Genomic DNA, 27061 nt, shown 5'->3' with positions numbered 1-27061 from the left:
GGGGTGATACCATGTGACATCATATCCCATTGCTTTACGTCACTAATGCTGCTTAACAATGCAAGACCGCAAAATAAAATATATTCCCCTCCATCAGAGGGACACAACTTCTGCATCAGAATAAAATAATTAGAAATGACTAGTTATTTTTAGACATGGCACTGCTTAGTTGCAAAAAATACAATAAAACATTTTTTTTTACTTAAAAAAACTAAGCTATCTGCCAGGTCTGCACCCATTATCGAGTGAAGAATGAATGCAGAGTCCACATTCACGCACACTCTTATCTTGAACTGTGTGACAAATCTCATAACTCTGAGCTACTGCTCCCCTATCTCCTGCCTCTTACAGATGTGAAAAAAACCTTTCGCATCGGTAGTGTGACATAAAAACATTCTTAATCACCCCCCCTGCCAAAAACCGCTGAAAAAAGGCTGATTTCCCCCTTCCAAGTCCATGGATGGTGACACACACCTCAAAAATTCAATTACTGCTTTTTTTTCATACAATAGGATCTCTGTTTCCCTTCAGCGAGGCAGTCTGAGCTATATCTCAGATTTCCTAGACATACCCAAAATTGCTGTGTCTCTATCTACAATTTGTGTAAATCACGAGCACACAGCAGGACCATTCTTGGCAATGCAGAAAGTACTTGGAGAAGTGATCCGTGCCGCAGGTTTTTTTTTCTTTTTTTTTTTAGGTAAAAGCTGCGCACGTTTCTACTCTTCACCTTGTGAGTAAGAGGGAGTTTTACATTCCAAGTCGTATGTAGTCAGGGCTTGGCATTCTTTGAAAGTGTTGACTATTGTGTATTCCATTAATGTTGGAATAGCTTACAAATGTGTGCCAGCGATAGCGAGGAGAGATTTGTAGCCAATGCACGTTGCAGTGAAGCACAAACGTTATTCACTAATTGCGTTCTATGATGTTATGGAGCTCCTTGAGATTATGGAACCATTCTGATAGTCCCAGCGATTTGGCACGGGATACATGGAAGTAATAAAAGATTAACTGCGTCGGTGAAGTGGAAGGTGGCCATGACTCGGACAGCAGATGGCTTTAGTCTGTGGGGCGCCATGTAAATGCTATGAGCTGGTCTTACAGGCTTTCGCACCATCATCTTCACATAGAATCCTTAAGACGGTCTTATTTTTTTAAGAGATATGGGTTGAAGGTTGGTGTCTGTAGCATTGGTCTGCAGTGAGGGCATCAAACACCTCCTAACTGTCTCTTCCAGCATATTCGGGGGCATAGATGGGAAAGCGGATGGATCTCAAGTGTGTTCTGATGTAATGAGGTCAATGCAGCCCAGACTCCAGTTGGTGTTTACGTAGTAGCGGTTAATACAGCTTCAGTTTGCATCATTTATGGATAACTATTTATGGTTTGTAACCTTAGTCTGGTGAAGGATTTCTCCAACGTCTTACATTTGGGGACCGCTTTCAAATGGCATTGACGCCATTTTGCGTACCATTGGTCTTGTGGGGTAACAAATGCCCCAGTTCAAGGCGCTTACAATGTAATAAGATACCATGTTACAAGGAATGTACAATGCCGTGGTGTAAAAGGGAGACAATGTTCCATGGAGCTTACATTCTAGTGAAACAATGTGAGACTCAAAGTTTGATTACAAAGTGTTTATATTTTATCCATATAATGAAAAACTCAAGCATTTTATCATTTACTTTTCTAATTTAGTCTAGGAGAACCTGTTGAAGAACACTTACACTCACATTCTGTAATAATACTGTGCTTGTATGTGAAATCGCATTATCATCTCTTTAGGCTGTGGAATCCAGTCTGTGTACCCAAGCATAAAATGAGCTGTGTGTTACCACCTCTTTAAGTAGGTGTGTTTAAAATGTACGCAGTCGTAAAAAAAGTTAATATTCCTAAATTTTTCCAAACTGAAGAACATAAATTGTGTAAAAATGCCACACTGCGGGGTGTTGCTTGAAAACACGCTGTCATTCTTAATGCATGCAGCTGCAAAGCGTCGGCCCTCAAGGGAGCTCCATGTTAAGCAGCGCAGGAGCTGTGGTCGGCACTCAGCCGTTAACGCTTTCTCCAGCCGTTACTGCATCCCACCAATCACACGTCACGCGTGCACTCCCGTCCATTTACATGTTAGAAGCATCATTTGGAGGGGCACTTTTTACCTGTCGCCACCTGGTCTGGGTTTGCTAGAGTGTTCTTGTTCCGCATTCTGGATATTGTCACCTTAACCAAATGAGCGCATACCTCCACTTTAGCCAAATAAATGACCTCACCCCCTGTGCTCACACTTCATAAATCAAGCGCAAAGCCTCGTCAGATCCTTAGTCTCCTACCAGGCTTTTCCATGCAGAACAATGGTCCCAGTTTCCAGCAGGTGCTGACTCGTTCCACGCCGGAATGGGGGGACGCGCCGCGCTCCGTTCACCTGGACTTTCTGTCTCTTACATTTTTAGATGGCTTTTATGAGAACACCAGAGAGCTCCAAGAGCTCGGGCAAACTTCCCATCCAATTCATGTTGTCTTCATACGTGAACACAGATGGGGACCAGGCTTTTTCATATTATACTCTGGAGGACACTTCAGTTCCATGTTCAATGTTCCTACAGAGATCTTCACGTTGATCTTGCACCAGAGCATAACTGATTATATAAACCCATCCCAACATCAACAGTTCACCCTCACTTTCTCCGTTCACCTCTTTCTTGGATCACCAAAGCCGTGGCGTGGGATTTTGCTGCCGTGTTTATTAACCAAAATTCTTGGAAATTCAGCCCCAGATGTAGGGAATTCAGCAAAACTCATCCCTGATCATCCATCATCCCTGATCATTTCTTTCCGGTCCTGGTGGCAGGCATATGACATCACAGAAATGCATACAGGCTTCATTTTTATGTATGCATTGCAGTTTCCATGTAATGCAAATTTCATAGAGCATGTGATGTCGTCGGACATGAATGCAAATAACAAAACGGTAACATAATCCATAAATTATAAAAATTCACCAGTGAGGGTATGACAGGAAGGCTAGTTTTTCATACAATGGGGACACAATTAAATTATTCACTAAAATAATTTGAAGTATCTTTGCAGACCTCATACTGGTAAATGCCACCCACTGGGCAGGCTGGCTGTTTCCGTCTGTTCTTGCTGGTGGCCACTTTGAAACGGCCCACATGAAAGCCCCCGGTAACCAGAACCTCGTAATGTGGCCAAAGATTCGGCTTCATGCTGAATTAAAGCAAGTTCTTGCTTATCCGCGCTGAAGAATTTGTTGTATCTACCTCCGTGTGAACGCAACATGTTCCCAAACGCCTTTCTGGGTTAAGCTGGGCTAAACTCTGTTCTAACCTGATTATAATATGGTGACCGTCAACCTTTTAGACCATTCCTGGCCTTGACAATGGTTCGGCCAACGCTAGAGCAGGAGGTCGCAGCATTTTGTTGTACGTTGGGCAAAAAGGGTCAGTTTCCACGCTCCCAAACGTCATCACCTTGAGGCAGCTAACGCTCTTCCTGGTAAGATGTTAACTGAACTATTCTCAGAATGTAAAATAATATTTAATAAAGGACGAGGGTTAACGTGTCCGGTGCATACATATACCACCTCAGATGCCTGTCTTGATCAGGGCCGTGATGTTCCTGTGCTGAGCCGGCGCATGCTACATAATTACTCTCGCATACATTTCATTAGCCCATTAAATCGCTTGTTATGACAGAGACAATACCTTTAAACAGATGTCTGATGAGAAGCGGATTACGTGCCTTCACACAAGCCCTGTTTCTATCAATCAAGGCCAACAGGCGAGAGATTAAACACAAGATAATGAGTTTACGAAATTCCCTTTTGAAACCGCCAACAAAAATTAGAAAAATAAATGGTTTTAATCTGTAATGTCATGTTTGACCCCAAGGGACTAATATCCACCTTTATTCATAGCAAGGTCGCAATTATTTACCCTCTCCGTAGCCTGCAATAATTCCCAACATTTTTTTAGGCTAATAAATACAAAATCTGAAAATTAAATTTCACCTTAGAAACCATGTTTGTGTGAATGCGGAAACAATTCTTTCATCTTTGGTCTGATCCTATTTTATTAGGTGCTGCTTAGTTCCTGCCTGGACTCGTGGGATGTGGGCACTGATAGGTTGCAATGTTTTGTTGCCATAGCTTTGATAACTTCTTCTTGCTGTTTTCATGTATTTTAATGTAGTTTTCAGGAAAAAATGAATTTATGCATTTTTGGTTATTCTTTGTGTCGATGAAACAGCACTTTTAAATTATTTAGCCATGTAAGAGAGGGTGGAGTCATACCTCCAATGTGTCCTGTAGTGTGGCCAGTCCTTCCTTATCCCCAAAATCCTGTACCCTCTCCTGTACCTGATGCCCCTCTTTTCTAGGAGGTCGGAATGTTTGCTGGGTATGAGGGTAACGCAGGGTTCTACAGCCCTAAAAATGTGTATAGAAACGGCTTTATAAATTAAATGGGGTAAATAAAACCCATTATTCTTCTTCTAAATGCCCCGCTCGGTTACACAGATACCCTGTGACAGGGCACAAGAAGCACTAAAAATCACATTTGTTTTTCTGTTCTTTTAATTGGTGGCATAAACATTGTTTTCAGTGTTTGAAATGACTGACACAAGCTTTACATTTTCTTTATCCGTGCGCGGAGGTAGCTCTTCCTGCGGTGACAGCATGCTTCTTTTAGAACACGTTAACAGCAGGGCTATGTAAGATTCGCCACCTAATCCGGTAAAAATTGCCATCATACCGAGTGTTTCACATCACCCCTCCAGGCTTCGCTCCGAGGAATACTCTTTAGACACGCTATAAATAAGAGCTATGTTTCATCCAGCAAAGAACGTCCAAATCGCTTTCCAATTAGCATGGGAATATCCAATCCACAAATGAACGTTCCGCTCGCGGCCGCCGCACCTCCTTAAGCCTGCTTTTTGTGTTTTCACTGAGCTGCAGAGTTCAAAAATCTTTTAAACAGATTAAACCGTCTTAATTTCCTCCATAAATCTGTCAGCTACTTGTGAAGGGTCACCATAACAGCACTTATATATACTTCATAAGCACTTCGTAACATGCCTGCGATACATTAATGGAAAAACCAATTCTAAAATAAGGCTGTACTTTTAAAAGTCTTTAAAGTGCTGCTGTCGCGGTAAAATGACTCTGGGGGGCTCTTTGGGGGGGGTAGATAAATACATAGTTTTTTTTATTATTATTATTAATTACAGGGTGGAAGCATATATAGTTCCGATGCTGGTGTGTGGGTTGCGCTAACACCGGCGCATATACAGATACATTCACCTTCTTTGAGCCCACACTGAACCTATGTTACTAAAAAGACTTATTAAAAATGGTGACGGCTAGCGCCATATGTACTCTGATCTCCATACGCATAAACCGGGTGAAACCTCTGGGCCAGTGAAGATAGGAAGCCTGTGAAAAACCAGCGACTACACAACAGCTTTGGCCTCCCTGTGCAGACTGTGAATGGAGAAATCAGGCCGTTCTGTGTAAAGAGGCGCTTATTTCCATTATCTCAGTTGAGCTGACCTGATCTTTGCGACAGCTTTTGTTAAAGGAAGAATATGAACAATGTATCTGATCAGAACTGGTTCTACTGGGGATCTGTCACATTCGTTCATCGCACATTCATTTCATTGATACATTAGATGCGGAAATATGCAACTGTATCTCTTATCTATTGTATTTTAATACGCTGAGGGCTTCAGTATCGCCCATCCGTGGCCAGGTTACAATTCGGTTCCTAAAGCTATCCTCTTCCAAGTCTGTTGGGAAGGCTGTCCATGCTGTATGATTTGAACGGTATCTTCTCTACTCGAGACACTGTTTGTGTGATTGGGATTTTTACATGGTTCTGAGATCCTGACCCTTGAGGAACCAAACCATCAATATAAATTATTTCAGGACATGTAGTAAACAAAGCGAAAAAGCTCAGAATGTGATAAGTGTGATCAACTGTATCTCAGTATGAGTTTGGCCCAGTATAGCACTCTTTTATTCTCCCATTTTTTGTGATTGATCTCCGGCATGTAGTCCAGTCGAAGGAGTTTTAGCGGGCGTACTGTGACAGATATGGGTTGGAAGTCCAGAACGTGACGCATCGTGGGAGATGCTTTGGTGAAGCCAGCGTCCGGGGTTGTCTATTTCAGCTGACGCGCACAGGGGCGGCTTGAAACATATCACAGAAATATACTTTTACTTGAAACCTGTATACCTGCAATCTCTAATTACGACCATCAGCTCTTCGTGCCGGAGATCATATTGCCTTTTAAATGGCTTCATTTCCCCGTTTGTAAAATCTAACAGTTTTTATTTGGCATCAAATATCCCCAAATCCAGCAGCTGGATTTCAATATCTGGAGCCCAGGTTCTATAAACCATAAAGCTGATACGCGCGGGAGAGGGTCTGGAGGGTAATTGTTACTCGATAAATGTCCTTTCGAACTTCTGCGAATAATCTCAAACAGAACACACCTGAAACCCTCCCCGTGCCACGGGAGCAAAGCACAGATGTTTGGTACGCGACACAAACGGGGGGGGTTATTAAATTGGAATCTTGATTCCCTCTCTCCTGCTACCTTGTAGCAAACATCTCCCTTTGTGCCCAGTTACCATACTCAGTGCCGCTAATCAACAATGTTATATATCCGATGCTATAAACGTCTGTGTTCAATATTAGCTAATAATTCAGCGTCCCAAACCAGATGTTTCTGCCGAGAGCGTAATTGATGATCTATCGTGAGATGGAACACATGCCCCTCAGCTAATATCCAGGTGGGGAAGCATTGAAGTCCCCGGGTTAAGTGCTTGAATTCGGCTCCCTATGGTCACCCTACATACATTTAAGAAAACAGATTTTTTCCCTTTTTTTTAATTCACACATACGATCTGAGCTCAGTCAATTGCTGGTTGAGACGGAGAATGGTTTGGGGAGTGTGGGAAGCCATCAACATTTCAGCAACACCGCCGAAAGAAAAAAGGAATTGGATAATGGTTAGTGGAAATTTAACTTTAAAAGTCATCCAGTCGCAGTTTATTAGCACAAGGTGGGTCAGACAGGGGGTTCTGGTTTGAGGTTTAGTTGGAGGAAGGCCACTTTTTTCATTATGGGACAAAAGCCGCCGTAACTGCAAATTAACACTGGCCACCAGGGGGCAGCCTTATAGCATCCGACAACCTGTGTGAAACCCAGAAGGCCATGACCCACCCCAAAAAAACATCTTTAATTATATGGACACAATCCTGCAAAACCAAGCCGGTTACAATCAAAACCCATCTTCTTACTCCCTACTTGACTTCTTACAGTTGGTTCCTGTCCGTAACCGCCTGAGACGGCCCAAAATTCGAGGGTAACCTTGCTTATCCCCATGGACCTCTCTGCAGCCTTCTCCTTCAAACCCTTCATTCTCATGGCATCCATGACATGGCTCTCTACTGGGTCAAATCCTTACTCTCTGACCTATCTGTTCTGAAATCTTTGCTCTTCTCTATCTACATCACCTGTCTTGGATAACTAATCTCTTCTTTTGGATTCCAGTGTCATGCTAATTTACTTTTCTTCTCCTGACCTCTCACCTTCTAACGCGCCTCGCTTACTGTCTCTATAAGATCTCATCTCTTTGCCTCAAGCTCAACATCTCCAAGACTGAGCTTCTTTTTACTCCTCTGGTTCCTCAATCCCCCATTCCTGATATCCCCATCACTTGTGAGAGTTGCACAATTTACCCAACAGCCCAAGTCGCCCCCTTGGCGTCACACTTGACTACCTCAGTACACTAAAATTATCCTCAGCCAAGCAGCCCTTCTCCGGTTTTTTTTTTCTGCTTTTAGCCGAAGGGTTCATACCGGCAGATGCCAAATGTTTTTTTGGGACTTCCAGGAGGCATAAAAACAGCAGCACGACGTCTCCCTCCTGTGGCCACTTCTGTAACTCGCCCTAAAATTTACATCACACAGATTCTATTGTCACTCGACGATGACAATCAAACAGCTTCTAATAACTGCCCCGATGAAAGACATAACTTGTCAGGAGGTAAAGATATCCTGAATTAGGCCACCTGTATTCAAGCAGGGATTTCAGCTGTGATATAACAGGGAGAAAAGCACCAATTGGGATGCTCAGAGTATAATATCAAGGAGTCGGCTCCAAACTGCGACCGTGAGAATCTGCCCATTCACCTTGAGGTTCAGAGGCAAACCCGGGTAACTTACATGGGCTGGGGGCTGGTAGAGTGCAGTTTCAATTAACAAGAATAGTTAACATGGCTCATCCTTTATGTGAATGATGCTATGCACTAAGGAATATGATGGCGCTATAAAAAAAACAAAAACTAACAACCACCAAAACTCCAGTTGGAGGAGATGATCTCGCTAGAAGGAGCACACAAACGCCTATCCAATGTGTGGCCTTTTTAGCAATGCTCTTTAGAGATATAAATTGTTTATTGATGACATATTTCAGGGTTAGGAAATCCTGTCCATAATTCTTTACAATCTTTATATCTCTTCTCGGTGAGGATTTGTGTATTCAGGTGCCTTGTAAACCCTCTCTCTCTTTTTCCTAAGCCAAGGAATATTTTCTTTTCTGTTCACGCTGGAGTTATATCGCGCGGAGCCTGTTCGCGCTAATGAGTACAGGTTATTGTATAAACCTCATTATTTACGATCTCTTTTACCATCCCGCATGACTTACGTTTTAAACCTCGGCATAGGAAAAACTCCAGCCTGTTGATTTTACCCCACTCTGAATGAGTTCAAGAAGGGCTGATAAAACTACCCCAAGCTCTCTTAAAAATACTACCATGAAAGCAGTGCTGCAAAGAAAATACACTATAGAGATTATTAAAATTTACATCAAGTTAGAGGGGAAAAGACACTTCTGTAAGTCTTGTGTAATTTCAGTCTGGATTTGTTCTTAAGGGAGTAACGAGCCCTATGGGCACACGCTTTCAGGGTTCCATGATGTCACTGTGCCGTAGGAATTCTCAGCCGCCGATAAAACTCCCATTGTTCTAATGGCTCTTCTGTTTCAATGAATTCTAATACAAACAAGAATTAGCTGCTACTCGGTGCGTATGCACGGATACATTAATAAAGTGTTACCGCGTGGTGTTTTTCAATGTTTAGGCAGGAGAATGTTACGTTTATCAATGACCATTTAGTAGATAGAGCCACTCGATACTTGTCTTCCTCCAGGGAGTTGGGGCATTTCAGTGATCAGAAAGTAGCACAGACAAAAACAAAAATGCATTGGACGCTACGATACGTATATTCTTAAACCCATCAGTTTGTGATTTCACCACTTTAGGTAAAACACCACATCTAGTGAATTTTTCCATTAAATTTTCTGTTAAGTCTAACTGCTGTAATCATTAGACTGTTGGATGTCACTCATGTGAATATTTCGTGATGCTTGCACCCCCCGGACTCCTCACTCCGGGCTCTGGATGTAATAGTAAAGGGCCGCGTGTATATTTATGGGGGGATCATGCAACCCACACGCATATAGATGCCAATAGTGATTACAGGGAGTTTGGCTCATTAATTAGACCTGGCTGTTTGACAAGAGGTGTGTGAGGCTCTGGGTGCCAGGTGGGATTGGAAACATGGAGAAATATTTTGGGACTGAGGTCATGTTATTTGGACGTGATGTTGGGGATCTGAAGTGGTGACATGTTTGGTCCTGCGTCAGCGTCTATACACCCCGAGGCTGCTTAACTTTAATGATGTCCTTTTCATAAAAACCAACCGTCCCGGAGTCCGTTTCATAAACTCCAGTTCGTTGGAGACCCCTTGTGGCAAGACTTGTTTACATCTTCAATTCAGATTGAAGAAACCTAGATTTTGACTTCTAAGAACCCCTTTTTCAAGTAGAATTTGACTAAAAAAAACAACAAATTTTTAGTTGCTTTTTCTGGGAATTGTGCCCCATTTGATAAACGCGCTCCACCTCAGCCTTAATCCGAATCTATGCATCCACAACTTTCTGTCACCCTTTAATTCTGTCTTCTACTCATACCTCGGCAAAATACCCACAAACAATAATATGATCATAAATCTAAATCCTTTTCTGCAAACATAATGGAGCTTTTGGAAATACTGTAACTTTTAAAAAAATGAACTTTTATGGGGTGTTTATCCAGATAATACTTAAAGTATTAAGAAAAATAGTAAAATGGAACTTTAAAGAATCATGAAAATAAAGCAAATGCATATAAAGATTTTTGGTGTTTCTTCTGTGGCTGCACGTCCCAAAGAATTCTGATTCCCCTCTCGCCTTTCCAAAACCTCTCAGAACAATTGCTTTGAAAGTTTTCTTTTTGTAACTCAATAGCAGTGGATGCTGGGTTCCGATCATACATTCTGATATTCTATATGAGCCGTGAGTACGAGCGCGTGAACTTCACGTCTTCGGAGATCTTGCCACGTATACTATCTTATGGAGGTGTCTTCCTTTTGGGTCTCCTTTGAACGGTTGACTACTCTTTCAGCCACGTACAGCCCGATTCCATTTTGGACGCCGTGAGAACAAATAGGATTTTGTTCTGTAAGTGAGGAATTCCAGATACAGTTGATCAGTGACATTGGAATCTTGGTGAATATCTGGAATCTTAGATTCCCTGGTTACTATCCATGAAATCGGCCTCCGGAGTTTGCACAGTAACCAAAGACGAGAGCCCCAACACCTTATCCCCAGAACGTGCGTACCATACGCATCTGTTTTCAATCCGATAGTCGTTCAGGGGGCCGGGAAAGGTGACATCAGTTTCACAAGTGATATGCTCGGAGCGAGGATTTAGAAAGAAAACTGGGCTCTCGAACAGCTGCGCTCGGTGAAGATGGAAAGCAGGCTTGGCCAGCGGAGGTCCCCCACCACGTTGAGGTCATAGGCAGATCCGGGTGAGGCCCTCATATCTCCCCATAATTCACTCATCGCGAAGGACGCTGCGGGCAGAAACATGAGCAATGTTTTTTTCTTTGCGTTCATTCAAACGAGTCACAGTTCTGATCCATCCAGACTTGACACGGTCTGAAGATGCAAGTTATTGTGACTAGTTGATGCTTGACAATGAGGTAATGGCGACTTTATTTTACTGCGGAATCATCTGATATTGGATCCCTGGACAGAGATGAAGAGAAGTTATAAAATATATTGCCCAGATAAGTCAGAAAATGTGCCAAGTCCAAGAGGATGGGCCTGGAAAAAGTGATATGGATTTTAATGTTTTTTTAAAAAATGTAGGTTTAAATGCTGTTATGAAGAATAGTGAGCATGCAGAATAAAAATGTATCACATGCTTCCATTTTCCATTGTGGAGATCAGCATAATAGTCAGAAAGGATGGGGGCGACTCTGAAAACGTTAACTGGACCAGGAAGAAGTTGAATAGGAGTCAACAGGAACGAGCAGAGTCTGGTACCATTGAGCTGAATCAGATGACAATAATCACCGTCCGCAGGGGACTGTTGGTTCTGGTACCAAAGAGCACGCTGGGTCAGCGCACAAAACACCACCAACAATGGACAAGGTCCTACTAAAGGTCCTACTGAAGACCCAGGGTATAAATAAAAGAAATAAAGCGACATCAAATAAGGTGCAGCAAGTGATGTCATACACGCATGACATCACTAACGCGCACCCGCAGCACTGAGCTGTCATGAGGTTGTGTATAGAGAGGAAGACGATGATGCGGAGGAGCAGCATCGCAGGGGTCTCCTGCATCCACGGAGATGAGGTCTGACAGCAGGTATCCCATCAAGGACAAACTGATTAAAAAAGAAGAGTTTTAATGATTTTTCAATGGAGGCGGTCATGGAAAAACGCAACATGTCCTCTGTGTCTATGCGTCTGATCCCGATGACGGCAGAAAAGCTTGGAAATCTTGGATGAGCAGACTTTTCTTCCTTTAATGTTTTTCCTCTCTTACATTCAAAAGGTCCGTATTTATAAATCTGCATCTTTACAAACACATTGGAAAACGGGCATTATCTCTGCCATGTGCTCCATAATCTATCAGAAAGTTTATCTGCTAAAGTGTATTTTTAACGCAGGTAACGTCAAACTTTCTACATTAAACCGTAACAAAGTACCGGCTACCTATAATCGGAGACATTTGGCCAAATATGTTCTTTACCCAATTACAAGTTTAAATCACTTAATTTCATTAACGTAAGCATTTATATCGGCTCACAAGTAGCCTCATTTGCACATAACAATTACCACGCTAATCAAGAATGAATGAATGCAATCTCCTCTACGCCGCAGCGGGTATTAGCAAAAGCTCGGCGGAACGGTTGGCATTTCTAAGTCGAAATGTCAGAGATTTTCCAGGGAGAGTACGTATAAATTCTACTTTTGTGTCAGAAGAGAAGCAGAGAGAGCGGTAGGCATTAAACGCTGGCAATAATGGCTATCACTGCTCGGGGACCTGGGACGTGCGTCGATTTTTGAACTAAGAGATAAGAATATGCAGAATTAGAGAGCCAGAAATTGCCAATATACTGCAGAGCACCACTCCCACCACTCTCAGCCTACCGATGCCGGATTGGCGTTACATCCAGACTCATGTTGAAATCTATATGTATGGGAAACATGCTTTTTGTTTATATCATGGGAACAGCTATCTCAACGTACTTTTCTCATGATCTCCGTAATTATCCCTCCCCATTAAGTTGTATCTCCCCTATTGTTAAGTTGCTGATTGGTCGAGGAAGTTTCCAGAACAAAAAATAAACCTTTCTGAGACTAAAAAGCTTTTATTTCTAGTAAAGATACTTATTATAAGACATCGACTTAAATACGCTAAATGTTTCCATTTTATTTTCTTTATTGTCAGATACAAAGCTGTGTCTTAAAAACGTTAATGGTTGTGAAGAGGTTAATATTAAAGCGTAAGAGAAAATGTCAGTGTTTACGTTATCGGAGATTGCGCAATCCATTTGGTCTATCATAACTTAACACTTACGTTGAAGCCATTCAGTGCAGTACATATCTTTGACCTCGTCCTCTTGAAGCTGTTTGGACAACAATGTCACGCAAGGTATGCGACTGATTATTTTGTTGAGGACAATGACATTTAACCAACAAAAGTCTAAACGGTGGTAACTTTGGCAGTGGTCGGTTCCGTCATCGGTTCTGAAGATGTTTGGATAAGGATAACATTGGAAGATTGTGTTGCTGTCGTAGGGTTGGCGGAGTCGGTGACGTTGCTAGTCTCCACTCTGATGGTGTGAACTGTGGTGTTCACCAAGACCTCGGCCTTTGTGTTGGAAGAAGATCCTTCTGAAGCCATTGGAGATGATGATGATGATGCTTCCACGGGAGATGAAGAAGCGGTTTGGGGCAAAGACATGTTGTCCGGTGCAATCACCGTCACAGAGTTTTCTTTTTTGGGGAGCCAGAAGGCTGCATACAGAGGTTCTGCAAAATTACCCTCAAACTGGTGCAGAAGTTTCAAGGTGTTGGTGACGCCGTAAAATGCCACCGTTCCCCCCTGGTAGTTCACATATACGCCCACCCTGGTGTATTTTTCCGTCTTCAGAGGCGTTTCTACGTCGCTATGCCACGCAGAGAATTCTTTTCCGTTCCATTTCAAGGTCCACGAGAAATCATTCCCGGTGATGTTGCCGTTGCTCTCCGATCCTTTCCTGTCGATACATTTGTAGGTCACCCCAATGTGGATGGCTTCGCCTTTGAACTCAACCTCGAAATAATGCCTGCCCATATAAAAGCTCTCCTCGCTGAGGACCTGACGCCAGTGCTCGAACCTCTCCGGGTGCTCGGGATATTGGTGCTGCCAGGGGGCAGAGTTGGTGACTTTGCGGTTATCCTGTAGCAACCTGAGAAACCGATGAGCGCTGTCTGGATCCAAAGTAACGTTGGAGGTATCTAAATACAAAAAAAAAGAGAGAAATTAGGGGCCACGCTCTGCCCGAATGTTACAGGGACCTCCATGGCCCTCAAGAAATAATGCTTAAGGTTTTGCTAAATATGGATAAAACATTCTGAAGATTATATATTAATAAAATGTATTATTTAAATTAATATTGACTGCAGCTTTTGTTGGGACTTCCGCAGGGTTCAAATAAGTTTAATGCTACCGTTTGTTTGATTTGCTTAATCTGTTTGCCCTGGCAACATTGTTACAAAAAAAAAGTGAAAAGTACGGGAAGCGGGGCTCAGGACTGAGAAAAATGACAATTATGTGATTAAAACTGCGTTGGGATGCATTGTTTTCTATTCTGAACTCGTCAAGCCAGTTTGTCTTAAGGTCTCTATGTCCCGGTTTATAGGGTGGGACATCGCGTTCGCACCTTGTTATTAGCGGTGACTAATAATTTCGGCTGAGAGCGAGGGGCGGAGGGTTTGCTGAAGCTACCGGATTCTCCTACCGGCATCAGACTTATCTTATATGACCTTTAAATACTTAATGGAGAGGAGCTTCGTCGTGTAGACTCGTTCAGGATTCTTAGCTTGTATTCCTCCGTCCTTTCTTTCCCGTAAGGGCAGTGAGCACTTTGTTAATATCTTTGCCCGTCAACGTTGTTTAGTCTAATATTTTAATGATAATTAATAACTAAGAATTGTATTGTTTGTTACAAAACAGCAAGAGGGCGTATTAGTTTCAGCCGAAATAAAACTGAGTGCAAAAACAAAGCATGAAAAACACAAAATTCCATTAAAATGTTTTAACTGGGAAAAAAAGCTAAAATACACGTGGGGCTCTGAAAGCTGGCCGCACAATACGGATGAGATTAGCCGACCGGCCAGTGACTGGACCAGCATACACGAGGTTAATGTGTCGTCGTGTCCGTACGCTTACATTTCAGAAAGTCCTCCCGGGTGGAAGGTTCGGGCGCGGATATCCGGTGCTTGGCTGGAACTAAGGCGGACACCACTGTCTTAATGCCAAGATCCTCTGCAAAAAGGTCGAAATCACAGCTTTAGCTTTTTATTCCCAGTATTTCCATAAATAACACAAAACCTTCTGTATCTTCCAAACGCAGAGGTCTTTAATAGACGAAACCAAAAATGTATAGTAAAATTGTTGCCTAATTCATAAAAAATAAGCCGCGCGTCTGTGATGTAATGTAGCGTATATTATTGGTTTTATAAATTATTCTTAAGGAGAGGAAGTATCCTTACTATGTAAATTATTAATATTATCAATGATTACTATTAATAATGATGACATCGTCTCCTGCCTGCTTGGCCCAAATGTAAGTTTCTTTATAATTTAGCGCATGTCCTTGAAAAATATTTTTTTTCCGAGATCATATTTAGGGAAGTCCTATTACTGTGACCTTGGGGTAAAGACGTTTTAACACTTCTGTAATGCTATCACGGGGTTAAAACGCTAAAGTCATTCAATGATACCCAAACATTGTCTTAAATATTAACCCGATCTCATAATGTTATCTGACCGGTTGCAGCGAATGTGTCCCCCCCCCCGGCACTCGGCACCCGCCGTGACTCACCTTCCTTGGCGAACTCATGGAGTTTCTCCGTGTATGAAGTTTGGAGCGCTTGGATAATTTTCTCCGTGGAATCTGTAATAACCTTTTGGATTCCCGACAGCTTGTCTTTCAGCCCGATGTAAACGCTGGGCAGCGTGTCGTCTCCTTTTGCTTTCTTGAACTCGCAGTACTCCTAAGGAAATGAAAAGCCTTCCTTAGCACAAAGGTCTCCCCTGGGGGCTTCTCTGCGTTGGAGGGGTTAGAAGATGCCCAGTTAGGTCACTATTGTCTTTATGGTGTGTTTTTTGGCTACGTGGTAGAGGATAATACAGCGAGGGTATTAATCATGCATGGGATGATTCTTTAGAGCAGGCGAAACAGGCGACTACACAGGGGCCGAATGGGGCCGAGCTGTGGCCATTGCTCTGTTGGATTTCTTACCTGGAGGAAATAGAATTCATTCCTCCGGCTGGCAATTCTCTCCACCTTGGCTTTGCTCTTCTTGAGTTCGTTGCACTTCTGTTCCAGGTGAGTCTTGATGCCGTCGGCTTGGTTGAGGGACGCTCGCTCTCTCTGTTCCAGAAACTCGATGACTTTGGAGTGGGCTTTCTTCACAGCGTCTTGAAGGTTTGCAAACTGAAGGTCGATGGCTCTCCGGGCTTCGCCAACAGAGTTCTGAGAAGAAATACATTGTTCGTGTAGATACTCGTTACTAAGTATCGCTGCTCTGCCGATGGATCGTTGGGATGGATCATTGGGATGGATCATTCCGATCATTACTGAATACACAAAAATAAATCGTGTGAAAGTCCCCACCTGGATGGACGCGGTATTGGCTTCCAGCTTAACAATAGCGTTCTCCGCGGACGACAGCTTCCACTCGTAGTCCGACATGACCTGCTGAACTTCAGCCTGAAAAATAACATAAAATAACATGGATTAAAACTGCGCTTCTGAACAGCAAAAATAGCACTTTCCATTTATTCGAATATTCCTGAATTTCTTTCTTTTTAATACGCTGCCACCTCCTCTTGAGTGCACGTCCTTGTATCCACCATACTGTGGGCATGTACCCTATACACATGGAGTACTCTATACAGAAATGTGAGCACTAGTCACACTATAGATACGCTATTCACCAAAGGAACTCTATAAATGAATTAGTTCCCCGTTTTGCATATAACCATACAATTCTGCAACAGATTATGCCCTGGATTAAGTCTGGACACCCCATTCCTCTTGCCAAAAATCCTAATATTTAAAACATGTATGTTTTGAATATTCCTACAGTGGGGAGTCGGCTCCATGCATGCACCACTCTTTAATGAGACTGCCGCTTCCTTTATATCCTCCCTGCTTTTGCTTGTCTCTTTTTGCAGTAGGTGTCTCGCTGTCTCCGGGATGTAGAGAAGTTTAAACACAGGAAATTTTTGTAATTTGGAGGGCGTTGGTGTGACCCATTACAATGAACGGAGGCAGCCTCGTTCGGCCTGCGAAGACTCTGCCAAGGAAGGGTGTGTTTATCATAACAACTCTACTGTGTCTATATATATATATATATAATATATATAATCCCAGAGCACGAGTCTGCGCATGCATCCCTTGGAACCTTGCAGAGACTGGGAAACTAATGGCTGTTGTCCTGGGCATCATGGGAGTTGTGATTCACAGCAGCTACAATCCTGGAAACTAGCATGGAGATGGAATGCTGCTCGCACCAGAAGCTTCGCATGATCCAACACGTTCGTTTAGACGCGGCCGCACATGTTTCATCACAGCATCGAGTCTGAGAATCCGACGTGGATGCCTTTGAAAGACAATCCGGCCATGGGGGAAAAGTATTACTAAATGCGTTAAAATGCATTGGTTAAGCGTGCCAGCGCCGTGGTATATGTCAGCTCTTTATACGGCAGGCGGTCACAGCGAGCCGATACTCGTTCTGCGAGCCCCTTTTCTTTTGGGCGGCCACCTACCTCTTTCTCTTTCTTCGCGGCGACGCAGGTGATGGTGGCGTGGCCGGCGTGCTTCTCTGCGGCGCAGTCTTCACACAGACACGCCAGGTCCTCTTGGCAGAACCAGTCCAAGCCCTTGTTGTGGATGCTGCATGTTCTCAGGTCGGCGTCGTTCACCGGCTCCACCACCCGGTGGCTCTGCAGTTTGGGGTTATTTAAATGGGGTTTCAGGTGCGTTTCGCAGTAGTTCACCATGCAGGTCAAGCAGGTCTTCACGGCCGCGACCTTCTGCTCCAGGCAGAAGTCACACAGGACTTTGTCGGCGTCGTCGATGGGGTCTTCGGCGCTCTTCTCTTCCGCTGTCTTTCCTTCTGGGGAAGGGGTGAAATTTCCAGGGTCCACGACTGGTTCCTTTGCTGATCCGCTTAATGCCCCCAGCTGGGAAACGGAGTGGCTTTTGCAGTATTTCAGTTCTTTGCTGCCGTCGGAGAATTTCATGGCAGAGAACTCTTCGCAGCTCTGGCATTTGGAGACCGGCTTTGGGGTGATGTTAGCGTCCGCCATGACCAAAGAGTTTCTGGCGGTGGAAGTCGGTAACTTTCCCGTCTCTCGCAGGAGGTCAGGTTTCACACACAAGCCACACCTGACGGGAAAGCTGCCAGCGACTCTTTAACCCCTTGACTCCCTGCAGAAAGTGGGGACAGGTTCACTAATAACTTTTGGCAAAGGGTTTTAAACTTGAGATTTCCTTCTAGCAACCAACATTTAATTAATCATACAAAAACCTGAAGGTGCAAATCCTGTGCTTTTGTAATCCTCTCCCCAACACAAACATTGAGAGAATTGCTTACAGCCGTTACAGACAGTGACGCCAAGAGAATCATTGGCCTGCTTCGAAAACTTAAAAGTGAAATAATGTGTATAATAATGGAATATTGGGGTAGCCGACAGACCTGCTCTTGTGAAACTACAAATCCCATGATGCAAAGCTGGTCAGCCTGTAGTTATTACCAAAGCATCATGGGAGTTGTAGTTTAGCTATGTCTGGTTTTATAGCCGTCTGTTTGTGCTGATGATCCCATCTTATAAATTGATCAATAAGTAATAATAATTAGCGACAGGGCATGCCCCAGGTCCTCTATTGAGCCGAGTAGATCAGCGTCCTAGAGTCGTCAACTTCAACCCAGGAAATATGGGGTCCATTCCAAAAAATAGCAAAACCAACAAAATTTGCTACAGAAAAGATAATCTCGACTGGAGCTTCTTTTTTTTAATAGAAACATAGAACCAGCCGGTAGATCGGCCCCCCATCGGCCCGTCTAGTCGCCCGTTTCTCTGCTGTAAGGACTCAAACCTTACTCATTCAGTCGTTGGTCTCGTCTTAGAAGCAGGAGCCGTATGTCTATCCCATGCATGGCATTGCTGAAAATCATATGAATGTTTAGTAGGAGTTGGTGAATGCAGAATCACATCACTACCGATTACCCCTTCGGTTCCTAAGCTGTATCCTGATGGAATACGTCTATAAACATGGTGGTGGTCACGGGGGGCAACCAGAAAAGCTTCACAATGCAAGTTATTGGTCTCTCTTTTTTTTTTGTTTGTTACAAGATATATTTGAATATTTCTGTCCCATCCTTTCTCTCCCCTAAACTGAACATATTGATATCGCTTAGTGGTTCCTGGTCGTTTTTATCCTACAAACCTTTTCCCATTTTTAGTCCCCTCCTTGATACTGTCTCCAGAATGTCAGCATCCTTCTAGAGATGTGTTCTCCAGAACCGTACCCAATACTCTAGGTGAGGTCTGGCCAGAGATCTGTAAACCTCCCTCGTTCTGCAACTTAAGCATTTCCGAAGTGGGCTGTATGTGGTAAAAACACAAAACATCTACCTATGCACAAGGATTCCTAACTAATGATAAAGCAGACATGTTTAAATGTATCGTGATCCGAGCCCTATGACTAGCTGCATGTAATACCCTGTAATGGCCAACAGAGAGCAGCAGAGTCACATGTTTGGCAAACTTTGGGTAAAATAAAAATATTACCCATATTTAATTATCAATAAATTCTTACTTTAACACGGCCGTATGTCGTGGGCCGGAGGGATGTGTGATTCTATGGAATGTGTTATTATTATTTGTTGATTTCTATAGCGCCATCATATTCTGCAGCTCTAGTTTGTGGCAGAGTTCTAATGTGGAGTAGTTTTCATTTATGCTTTGCATTAGATTTGCTTCAACAACATTAATCTGCATTACTTTCTGTGGCCCATTTTAAGATACCCCGCATTGCTGGGGGCCACAAACAGTAGCCGAGGTTACTTTGTGGTTGGCTCCCCAATGCATTCGCCTTTCATAAAGCTGGAGGTATTACCCTGGGTTTCTGGCAGAGCTCTTTGATTCCTTTGTAAATATCCCAAGTGCAGTTATTTGGGATTTTGGAGGATTTAACATTTTAGATCATTCGCTGTTCTCAGTAAATATTCATAAGATCTAGCGTTCCGCGGAGTAACCGCATTTTAACGTTTCTCCCGTGGAAAAAATTCCGAAGCTCTGTATGATTTTTCCAATTTCCCTCTTGGTTTAGTGTTTTTTCTTTTCTCTGGGAATCTATAGGGTGTGGACTTGGTAATATAAGAGTTTCTGTGAACTCGGCAGAATAAAATGATGTAAATTCTAAATACAGCAGAAAAAAAGAACTATTTCAGCAGATCCGGGGAGTAATTACAGGGGATCAGCAGGATCGTCCCTCATCTCGCTCTGTGTTTTATAAGATTAAATGTAATTTGTATTTTCAAAGCTTCATATTTTCCTTTTTTTAATGGGCGCAATGTATTCATTTACAGAATTGCCCCTCCGAAAACATTGTTTCTGTAATTATATTTTATCTTGTGGAATTTTTGGGGGTTTGTAAATATTTTTTACGCACGATTCCACTGTAAAAGATAACATCATTTCTGTGACTTTATTTTAATTATATTTTTCAAAAACCTTGTTTTAATAATACCGTGGGCTGAAATATTCTAGTTATCGCTGACAGTCTGACGGGATAATTATAGCGGGGACGGTTTTTCCAAAAATCATGATGAATGAAATCGAGAGATAAAGACTATAAATATTCTCTACAATCACCGCTAAATCTCAGAACATAGCTGTATGACACTCATTTAGAAATTAGGTCTTTATTTTGCCTTAATTTAAAAAATATATATATATATATATTAGTATAACTGAAAGAATTAAACTTTCTTGATCTTCCTCTTTTCCTGTCTTGGCTTCTCCAGCTCCTTAAGCGTGTTGTAATATATACTTTGCGAACCCGTTTAGTATATGGAACCCTAATACGTAACTCTTGTCTTTCTTCCATGACGTTACTGTATAGGTGAAAAAGGGAAAAAAAAGCATTTTTAGCAAGGCCGTGTCCTAAAGAGCTTACAATCTAAAAAAAAAAAGACATTTAATGCTCCACATTGCTGGGTTTGTTTTTTTGTAGAAATTTTTGAACGATGATGTCGGTCGGCCCAACTTGAGTTCTGTCGGGCACTTTGGGGACTTGTACCTCCTCGTATTTCCTGTTTTGCAATGTTACAAAGTCATTTAAAAACTATTGATGGACAGCCGGACAGAGAAAATGAAACGATGCCGGGATATATCGTAACCGTCGAAGGAAGTGCACCTAGATTACAAAAATCTTTGGAAAAAAATTGTCGCCACATTTTCATTTTCAAGCTTCATCTGAAAAATGCCTTTTTCACTGGTGGCTATTGGACGATTCCCTGTTTAATGAATCAGAAGCCATGTATTTGGGGGATTTTATCATTGTCGGAGATTCTCTTTTATCATGAAGATGAAGCTCATTTTCTGAGTAAATGACCTCGGGCAGTCATCTGGGATTAGACCGTAAAATCACGAGATGTCTCTTTTTTAACTTTTGTTAATCAGATGATCAAACGCACGCGTTCAGATGGGATGAGAAGCCGTATTTTAGGCTCTTTAAAGCTGTTCAGTCAGTTGACTCCGAAACGATTAATCCTCCGCCCTCAAATATGGTCAACGGGTCTGGGTTATTTTTTAAAATGAGTCTCGTTTGGGATAGAAGAGAATAAGGAAAACGGAGAATTGCTAAATAATTATAAAAACCCCAATCTCATACTTTCTCACCGAAAAACAGACTAATGCAGCGCCCAGGAGCAGGGCCACTAATCCAAAAACAGATCCGGAATCCACTCGTATTCAGTAACCGTAACCGCTGGGAAATCAACCAGATTGTGGTGGGATTGGGCAGGTTTCAGGCAAGAAGAAGGGGTTGATCCTCAGAGCGAAGATGTTCTTCTGCAGCAAGGGCCGTAAAGCTCCGGAATCCACCCAAGATGGTGGCAGCAGGTGAAAAATTGTCAAGAAACGGTATTCATAGATACAAATAATGTATCGAAAAGTAATGTTACCCGTTGGGTTAAATTAGCATGTGCTTAATAGTTTTTTTTGTCATCATTTGGCCCAGTTCGGTTAGGGAAACCTTGCACAGGTTGGATAGATTTGGACTTTTTGAACCTCACTATATCTGAATGCGTTTCCGACGGGGGGGGGGTGAGCAGGATTTACCAGCAGAGGGCGCTCGTCATTCATTTATAGTCCGGAATTAGAGAGAAAATAAGAAGGCGTTAGATAACCGGGCAGCCTCGGGACACATCACACCAGCCTTATTGTTCTGGAAAGAAAAGGCCAGTTATTCTGCTGTTACATAAGACATTCATTCGCATTGTTTTAATCTTTCGTTCCTGGCTGCCCTTCGTGCGGCGCACGGCTCCGGGGCCGAAATACCGGTTAAATAATAAAAATAAAAAAAGTTACTCAAAGTTTATCAACATAAGCCTTGAAAGTTAGTTTGTGGCAATGGCTGCATAAACACACAAGAGGGGAAAAAGCCTAGGAGAAGGGTGTTATCCGGATCATTCCGATGCTCTCGGGGGGTAATGGTCTGTAAAAACTTTTGGACCGTGCGCCATCATATAACCGGCCAGTCTGCAAGGTGTTAAATAATTTGGTATCAGCGAGATCTCTGGCTGTGAGAGAACCGGGAGAGGAATCTCTTTAATCCTCCTGCGCCGTATTCAGGGATTTATTGATTTTTCTATCCTGTTAGGAGGCTGATGAAAGGAGGCCTTGTGTGAACGCAAGGTTTGCAGAAAACAAGACCCTTTAAGCCACGGACACAGCAGGCGGTTGTGATGCGGGTCAGGAAAGAACACGAAGCACAATGGAAGGAGTGTATATAATAAAGTGGATAGAAGGAGAACACAGACACCTGCTGCTGATCAAAGTCTGAGGGACTCACAAACTCTCCAAAAAGTTCCAGCCAGACTCTCCTTTTACAATCACGTCTCCGATACACTTCTCTTTTAATCACAACTTGGTGGCTTTGAAAAAGATACCCCTATGCATTATTTATTATTTTTAAATGCCCCTCCGTTTCCCTGTGGAGCCCTAACACAGGTTGATGGTTTTTACCCCCAAACGGACCTCATCGGCTTGTTTTTCAGTAAAAACAAAAAAAAGACTCCTAGGACCTTTAATATTAAATTACCAAATTCCTGTTCCTTCTCGTTCTGCCTTCTGCGTCCTGCTCACTAATGTCATTGTGTGTATGTGATGTCACGGTTGTATGAAGTCACTGTTCCAAGTGAGCATACTTTATGTAATATAAAGTATAACCATAATCACCCCGTAATGTTTTTTGTTAATACGCCAACTAAAATGGCTATTTGTGTTTCTCTTTCACATCGTCGGTTAGAATGAAATTGATATTCTGACAGTTACTGCTACTCAAGCGGTCAAAATTAAACCTGTCCGGGAAGGACTTTTTCTACGAATTGGTGAGTCATTTCAGCAGAAAACTGTGTACGTTACAAACCCCCGGCCGTAAAAGATGGGCACCGGGTGGAAATGCCCGTGATGCCATTAGATTCCTATTTGAATTTCTCCTGATTATCATCGTATCTTGGGCCAGGAAAGTATTAGCCGTTCTGTGATGCCCGTGAAGGACTTATAAATAGGACGCATATATATCTCTGACTGCATGTAGCAACCGGGACTAGACGGGGGGCCGAATGGGGCCGGTCTGGTTCTTATTCTATGTTTCGTAGAGAAGCCCCATTATATTTTTGTTCGGGGGAACAGAGTAACAGATACAAATGATCTCACTAGCTCTGGATACCTTCCAGGACAGATAAAAGTTGTGCGCGCAAATGACACTCATCCACGTTCAATTATCCAGAACTAGATATACTGGTTTAGGATTCTGATTTTGCAAGACTTTGTCAGCAGAGTTTACAAGGATCATCAGAGAGCTTATAAATTCCAAATTTGCGAGGATGACAAATTCTGGTTTTTCTGGCTGGGATTAACCATAAAATCCAAAGACGTGCGCAGAAAGTAAGCCGCGTCGTTATTATGCTTTGTCTCGTCCGAAACCTCTTACTGAAAGGGTTAAACAGTAAAAAATAAATAAAAATTACTGGTTTATATATAATCAACCAGTTTCTACCACGTGCGCTCTCATCCCAGTTTCCACCATTATTTATAACCGCAACGTTTAACATAAATGGCAAGTTTCCAAAGTTTTTTTTTATAAAGTTGATGGGATCTCAGAAAACCTAAAGCAACAACCGACCAAGGACTGTTATCGGCTATTATCTCTGGGTTGGTTCTGCATCTATTCAGTCTGCGTTAGGACAGGAATTCGGAATGCGTTGGCGCTTTCTAAATAAACAATAATAAACCTGAACAAAAAATGTTTATTGGAAATTAAGTTATTTAAGAATCTTAAAAGGTAACCGGAGCGCAGAACATATGACAGGGAGGCTCCTTTGACTTAACAGCCTATTGGTTAGAGGAATACAGTCCCTTAAAAGAACGTCGTCCTCGGCCCCCGGGGCCCCGGTCCCTCATCTTTCCAAATTCCTTTATGTTGGTCGGAGAAGTTTATGTAAACATTGCAAGTTCTGGTCCTCGGTGATGGTGAAGGATCTTCCTAGTACCCCGAGGATGGTATGTGACAAGGCACTTAACACGCATGTTCCCATGAATGAACCCACTGAAAGGAGCCAGTAACATGTATCTCGCAGGTTATTAACAAAACCTGCCTTACAGCCCCGTAACCCGGCCCTGGCCCTGGAACGTGGTGGGTGATGCGTCCGTCAGCGTCTTGACAAGAAATGTTATGTTTCAGCTGCTGTTGGTGTCTAGAAGTGGTGCTCTGAGATTCTTCCCAATTATCTCCCCGCTGATTACCACCTTCCTTCCAAGCCTGGTCTCCTTATCAGCCCCAGAGACCGTCCAGAATCCTGATTTATTGAGTGACCCGGGAGAGTTTCATGCCCCACTTTATTTTGTTTGTCTGGGGTCCAGCGTTATAAAACTTCAAAGGAAGATCCAAGCGACATTTAATGACTTTACTACAGCGACTCTGACTTTAGATCATATGAGATCTGGGGTGAGGTTAGCAACAATTTATAATTATTTTGCACAAATTCTAGGCCTTTTGTAACTTTCCCCAAATCCAATATGAGCCGTTTTTAGACTATATCAGGTTTTTTTGGGGCTCTTTAGGGCACCGGTTTTGGTCGCCCCCCCCCTCCCCATACCACAATGCCTGCGGTTTAGCCAAAAAGAAGCTAATAAGAGACACGTGCAAAATTCATCAGTTTGCCCGATATACTTCCGAAACATTGGAGTCAGAGCAATAAAATGCACAATGCAGCAGAACTCGAGGCAGGGGAGGGTGATTTAAATGCTGCGAGGGATCTAGAATTCAAGGTACAGGAAAAATAAACTTTGATTTCCTCTCGCCCCTGCTGCTCTTTGTAATAAAATCCATATGCCACAAAAACCCGCTCTGAACTCCGTAATAAAGTCAGCATTTATGAAAAGCAGACAAACGCCGTCATCCGTACAAAAAGGAGTTGGGGGTCTTCTGTGTAAGAATGTGTCAAAAACAGGATTAACAGGGGGTAACCAGGGCCTGAGATCAGAGGTAACCCAACAGAAACCCTGCTTTAATTTATCTCTTGCCAAACACAGGATCCCCGAGCTCGATATATCTCAACTATTCTTCAAAATGAGATTATAAATAATGGCAGGAACCGAAGAAAACGTGTAACGTTATCCAGTGGGGAGTTATCTTAGCTAATGATGTTAGCGGCAGAAGATGGTTATCGGATACACAATAAGACGTGAGTGTGTGCAGGGGCTTTAAGGAAGCCGGGCCATGTGATAGGTGAAGAGGGCATTAGCCTCCCGGAATATAATGGGATTGTAGTCTGACCCCACGGAGCACCGCGGCACGTAAATCTGCCGGCTGCGATGGAAAAAATAAATATTACATTTATTCAAAAATAACAATGCACTTTTTTCACATGATTTATTATTTTTCATCTGGAATGCAGAGATTTGTGTTCTAAATCTCTGATTGCTAAGAGAGAATTATAACAAGAATAATAATAATCTAGATGCGTGGGTTAGTCGTCATCGTTGTCAGTCTGCCTGGCCTGTCCTTTAGAGGAGTTTTTATTGGTGGGTGATATAGGAGTGGTTACATTTTTACTCCACCCACTTCTCCCATGCTCCACCCATCTCCGCTTATGACTTGCCTTTAGTATTAGCATATAAGGAAATGTATATCCATGTGCATTACTGTTTAATATGCTGAATTTCTCCTATGAACTCCATGGTTGGTTAAACTACCCCCAGAGATATTGGGCTGTAGGTGATCACACCTGTGCTCAAGCAGCAGCACCTTTGAGCCCCCTGAATGGAATGTGCGTTCTGTTGAGTGTTGGCTTCTCGTATGGAGTGGTGCAGCTCTGAAAAAGACGGCTTGCTGGGAATTAAGTGGGAGTTGGCTGATCTCCTCCATATTCCTCTTATACAGATATTAACTATATAATCGTGCGATCAGCCGGCTCGGTGAATGAGCTTCTTGCGTGTCTGTGGGTGACCCCCCCCCTCCTAACGGGAAGTGACAATCAGCGCTGTCATGTTGGTTGTACCCTATCAGTGGGATTGGTTTACGTTGGATGGATGCCTATCTCAATGACCTCAGCTTCAACTTGTCTGCGTAGCTGGCCCTAAAGGTGGCTGCTCCCGTTACTTGTGTGAATCGTTTACATTTCTAAGAAAATGCATTAAACATAAAAAAATAATTTTTCCTTAATCACGCCTAAGAGTAGCGGTAATAAAAATAATCGATTCTAAATTCTTTTCTGCTAGACGTCGAAATATATCAAGTGCAGCCTAATCGTGATATAGATGTCGGGTTTCATAAAGCTGCAGTTTCATCGCTGTTTTTTTCTGCGGATTCTGTGTTTTTAGATCTCTGTATCCGTCTCTATATGAACACTCACTGGATCTTTAGCAGTGATAGCATTTAGAGTTCCTCCGTCGCAGTACCGTCTCAGCCAAAGAGTAAAGAATTTGTGATGGGTCTTATAGAACCTCCTAATCTCCAGCTCCCTGCCACTGAATGCAGTAATCCCCCGGCTAATTTCAAACTCCCATCGATATACGTTAAATCCATTTTAATGAAAATGAGGCCCCCAGGAAGATTTCACCTGTTT

General features: G+C 42.8%; 1 protein-coding gene across 2 annotated transcripts; it reads right to left on the bottom strand.

Annotated features, from left to right (window-relative positions):
* Positions 1-12772: 12772 nt before the first annotated feature.
* TRIM16 (tripartite motif containing 16) lies at positions 12773-18284 on the bottom strand. 2 transcript variants are annotated; one of them, XM_053453801.1, is made up of 6 exons: positions 17466-18284; positions 16309-16404; positions 15934-16167; positions 15514-15685; positions 14859-14954; positions 12773-13924 (listed from the first exon to the last, which is right to left on the bottom strand). In XM_053453801.1, the coding sequence occupies exons 1-6, from the start codon at positions 18006-18008 to the stop codon at positions 13128-13130; spliced, it is 1938 nt and encodes a 645-aa protein (XP_053309776.1). In that variant the 5' UTR covers positions 18009-18284; the 3' UTR covers positions 12773-13127. The 2 variants fall into 2 exon arrangements, with proteins under 2 accessions (XP_053309776.1, XP_053309777.1); XM_053453802.1 differs by lacking the exon at positions 17466-18284 and adding an exon at positions 16781-17035.
* Between the last annotated feature and the right edge of the window lie 8777 nt (positions 18285-27061).

Source organism: Spea bombifrons, chromosome 13 (genome assembly GCF_027358695.1).
Source record: "Spea bombifrons isolate aSpeBom1 chromosome 13, aSpeBom1.2.pri, whole genome shotgun sequence".
Classification (NCBI taxonomy): Eukaryota; Metazoa; Chordata; class Amphibia; order Anura; family Pelobatidae; genus Spea; species Spea bombifrons.
Note: the sequence above shows the minus strand (reverse complement) of the source record. Positions and strands in the feature narration are given on the sequence as shown.